This window comes from Grammomys surdaster, unplaced genomic scaffold (genome assembly GCF_004785775.1).
Source record: "Grammomys surdaster isolate TR1022 unplaced genomic scaffold, NIH_TR_1.0 126086, whole genome shotgun sequence".
Lineage (NCBI taxonomy): Eukaryota > Metazoa > Chordata > Mammalia > Rodentia > Muridae > Grammomys > Grammomys surdaster.
In genome coordinates, this window is record NW_021620894.1 from 2,041,997 (window position 1) to 2,046,293 (window position 4,297).

General features: G+C 34.5%; 1 protein-coding gene across 1 annotated transcript; it reads left to right on the forward strand.

Annotated features, from left to right (window-relative positions):
• Window positions 1-206: 206 nt before the first annotated feature.
• Window positions 207-3,194, forward strand: LOC114611126 (olfactory receptor 8B8-like). Its single transcript, XM_028755775.1, has 2 exons — window positions 207-217; window positions 2,249-3,194. Exons 1-2 carry the CDS (start codon window positions 207-209, stop codon window positions 3,192-3,194), a joined length of 957 nt encoding a protein of 318 aa, XP_028611608.1.
• The last annotated feature ends 1,103 nt before the right edge of the window (window positions 3,195-4,297 follow it).

The window sequence follows — 4,297 nt, forward strand, 5'->3', positions numbered from 1 at the left end:
ATTACAATGATAAGGATGAACTGTAGCAATAAGGAAACAACAATGATTTCTCTCATAAGAAGGGTAAGTTCTCAACTAATTCTAATTAGTAATTTATACTAATTATTGTGCTTTTTATTTAACCATGTCATTGGTACACCTCTAACTTTTAAATAGTATATACGACAATTAGAACTTTATGTTTCGACTAAAATATTCACTGTAAAATGACTCAACAGTGAAGCTAATTCAAATATGTTCCCTGTATACAAGATGCTTTTTTGTATTTTTTGTGCATACATTCAATGAGACGATATCATAGGATAAGTCCTGTTAGGAAATTCAAAGTATAAGCTAATCATAGTCAACACATTGAACATTAGAACCCAATCTTGTTGCATACCTGAAACATTTAAACTTTTGGTTTGCATTTGGTTTGATTTTCTTACAGCAACTAACAAACTATAGCCTGATTATGTGAATATAATTGCATTTCAGTATAAAGCATTAGATGTTTCTCCTTCAATGTCTTTTATATATTTCCAAAGTAGATTTACTGTGGAAAAAATGTTGTATACTGATTGAATATGCACACTTTATGTTCTATTTCTTGAAGCCCTAAAATTCAGTGCCTTTCCTATAAGCATCTTGAAGGTGAGAAGAGAACATTCAAACGCTGAACAGAGTGTTTGCAGTCTTTATCAGTAAGTTTCCACTCCATGAGCATGTCTCACACTCTTACATTCGTGAGTTTCTTTATCTCATAGGCAGTACCGTAACCTTTCTTAAGATCTGCTTCCATGCTTCCAACTCTAATGACTCCAATCTGGGACTTCATCACCAGGTGTCTAATGTTGATAGCTATACTGGGGAGAAAGGGAAGTCATAAAAACTTGGTAGGTTAGTGATGTATGAACGTTTCCAAGGGAGATATGAACTTAGCTACTTAGCTAAGATAGGGCACCAGAACTCTATCAAAGTAATGATTCTACCAAAGTGAAAAATCTAAGAACCAATGAATTTATTGGACTTACAACAGCATGGATGAGGTATGATGACCACTGCATAGCGACATCAGTGAAAAGTCTTATACTGGCATGGATGATTGCTGCCCCATAGCTACACAGGTGTAATTCCCCTCTAGTTAACCTTCCATATTCTATATAGGCAGTACATCAAAACACCATGTAAAAAGAGGCAAGATTATGTACAAGTGGGATACAGAATGAATAGCTGGAATTTCATGTGATGATCTACTGAACCTCTCTCTTCTCTTGTGAGGGAATATCAAGATGCAGGCACGGAGGGTCTTTTGCAGGGTAATTATAGCTCCTTTTAACATGAAGGTAATGGCTATTGTTCTTTGATACCAGCATCCTACAACAAAGAGATAATGACAAATTTATCCTGCCTATCCCACTTCATCCTTCTCCCCTGGATTTTCTAGCAGTTAGATTAGAATATGGCATCATTTTCTGATGGTGAAAGTAATGGCTATTGTTCTTTGATACCAGCATCCTACAACAAAGAGATAATGACAACTTTATCCTTCCTATCCCACTTCATCCTTCTCCCCTGGATTTTCTAGCAGTTAGATTAGAATATGGCATCATTTTTTGATGGTGAAATTAGTGATAATCTGTTGGTTTTAATTTTTCAGACTCTAATATGATGCATAAGATGTATATTAACCTGTAGCATGGAAATTTTTCTTTTGATTCTATCATCTATCTATCTATCTATCTATCTATCTACTATCTATCTATCTATCTATCTATCATCTATCTATCTATCTATCTATCTATCTATCTACCTATCTATCATCTATCTCTTTCTTTGGAAACAGAGTCTCTTGTAGTCTACACTGGACTCAAATTTACTGTATAGGCTAAGTAACCTATCTATCTATCTATCTATCTATCTATCTATCTATCTATCTATCTATCTATCATCTATCTATCTATCTATCTACCTATCTATCATCTATCTCTTTCTTTGGAAACAGAGTCTCTTGTAGTCTACACTGGACTCAAATTTACTGTATAGGCTAAGTAACCTTAATGGCCTGAGCTTCTTGTGTCTACCTCTCAAGTGCTAGGAACAACAGGCACTCACCACCATAGTTGACAAGCTATTCTTTAATTTAATGCTGAGTACTTTCAGATACAGTCAGCATATACCTCATATTATGGGGAGAAGATATGGTTAGCAAATCTATTCTGTTGTCCAATTTTGCTATATTTTTTTCTGTCCACAGATTCCCTTACAGAATGATGGCTCTAGTAAATGGCTCTATTGTGACAGATTTCATTCTTTTGGGATTAACAGACCAGCCTGACCTCCAAAGGCCTCTTTTCTTACTGTTTCTATTAATGTATATTATCACAGTGTTTGGTAATTTGACTTTGATAATTTTAATTGTGTTAAATGCTCACCTACATACTCCCATGTACTTTTTCCTCTTTAACTTATCTCTTGTAGATCTCTGCTATTCTTCTGTAATTACACCAAAAATGCTAATGAATTTCATTCTAAAGAAGAATCTTATCTCTTATGTGGGATGTATGTCCCAACTCTACTTCTTTTGTTTTTTCATAATTTCTGAATGTTATGTACTGGTGTCAATGGCCTACGATCGCTATGTTGCTATCTGTAATCCACTGTTGTATAACACTGCCATGTCCCCAAGGGTATGTTCTTATCTCATACTTGGTTCATATTTGATGGGATTTTCTGATGCTATGATCCATACTGGTTGCATGCTCAGACTGACTTTCTGTGATGGAAACATCATCAACCACTATTTCTGTGATGTCCTTCCTTTGCTGCAGCTTTCCTGTACCAGCACCTATGTCAATGAGACAGAAATCTTCATTGTAGGGGGCAAAGACATCATTCTGCCCAGTGCCATCATCTTTATCTCATATGGCTTTATACTATCTAACATTTTTCAAATAAGATCCACTCTGGGCAGGTCCAAGGCCTTCAGCACCTGCAGTTCGCACATAATTGCTGTTTCTCTGTTCTTTGGATCGTGTGGATTTATGTACCTGAAACCTTCCTCTGCTGTATCAATTGATCAAGGAAAAATCTCTTCCATTTTTTATACCATTGTGGTTCCTATGTTGAACCCCTTAATTTATAGCTTGAGAAATAGAGATGTTAAAGTTGCCCTGAGAAAGATCTTGAATAGGAGGAAGTTTTTAAAAATATAGTTACAAAGTAGGCTTTTTCTGTGTTTAATATATCTTTTAGCACACAAACATAAATAAATGTTCATAACATCTTTAAAAATATTTCCATCATTGTTGTTCCTTTTATCTTTTTGCCTCTTTAAAATAGTGGTAAGTGAATATTTTATTTCTTACTGTTATTATAAACATCTTCTTGGAATATATGAATGGATCTGAAATTGACTAAAGCAACAATAGGTTGCCATTATTTCACTGAGGATAGTTTTAATCTTCACTTGAAACAAATTGTTCCCTTCTTTATCTTTCCTTCACTAGGGGAAGAATATATTGCTTTTAAATTCCAGTGAGTAATTTACATAAACTGTTACACTTTCACTGTTAAATATATCATACCTTGCAACTGTAAATTCTATTTGGCAAATATTCTTGTCAGATGTGTTTTACTTATCATGTGAAGACAAAAATGTCTGTTAAAATGTGAATAAATCTCTCTCTCTCTCTTTCTCTCTCTCTCTCTCTCTCTCTCTCTCTCTCTCTCTCTCTCTCTCTCTCTCTCTCTCTCTCTCTCTCTCCTCCTAAGGTAAAAATCAAGAACAAGCATCACTCATCAGAAAGTCAGCCTCCTGTATTGATCACTAAACTTTTATCTGTTTTTTCTGCAATCACAATTAAAGAAAGAATGAAGAAATATTTCTCCTTTATTACAAATTTTTGTTTTGAAAGTTGAATGTCAAACAAAATGACTGTAACATTTGCACGTTATTTTCTGACTGCACTTTTCTTCTTGCTCTTCTGTAACTCTATGTAAGAATTATATCACATTTTAATGATGAAAGTTATTGGAGGTCCTTTGTCTTGAAAAAGGACAGATGTGGCAAAGTGTATTTCTGGGATGATTCACTCATTAATTTAGTTTATTAAAGTTTGATTTCTTTTTGTATAAGCCCTTAAGAGAATTATCACATGCACGTGCAAGAGACCCGTAGCTCAGAAATATGAAATCTCTGTGTAGAGAATCACCATTGAAAATCTGAGCAGCACTTTGATTTGACTTTGTGTTACTCTGTGCAGTTCTAGCATCTATAATTTACCCCCTCTTCTCCTAAAACATTGGACATACTTGT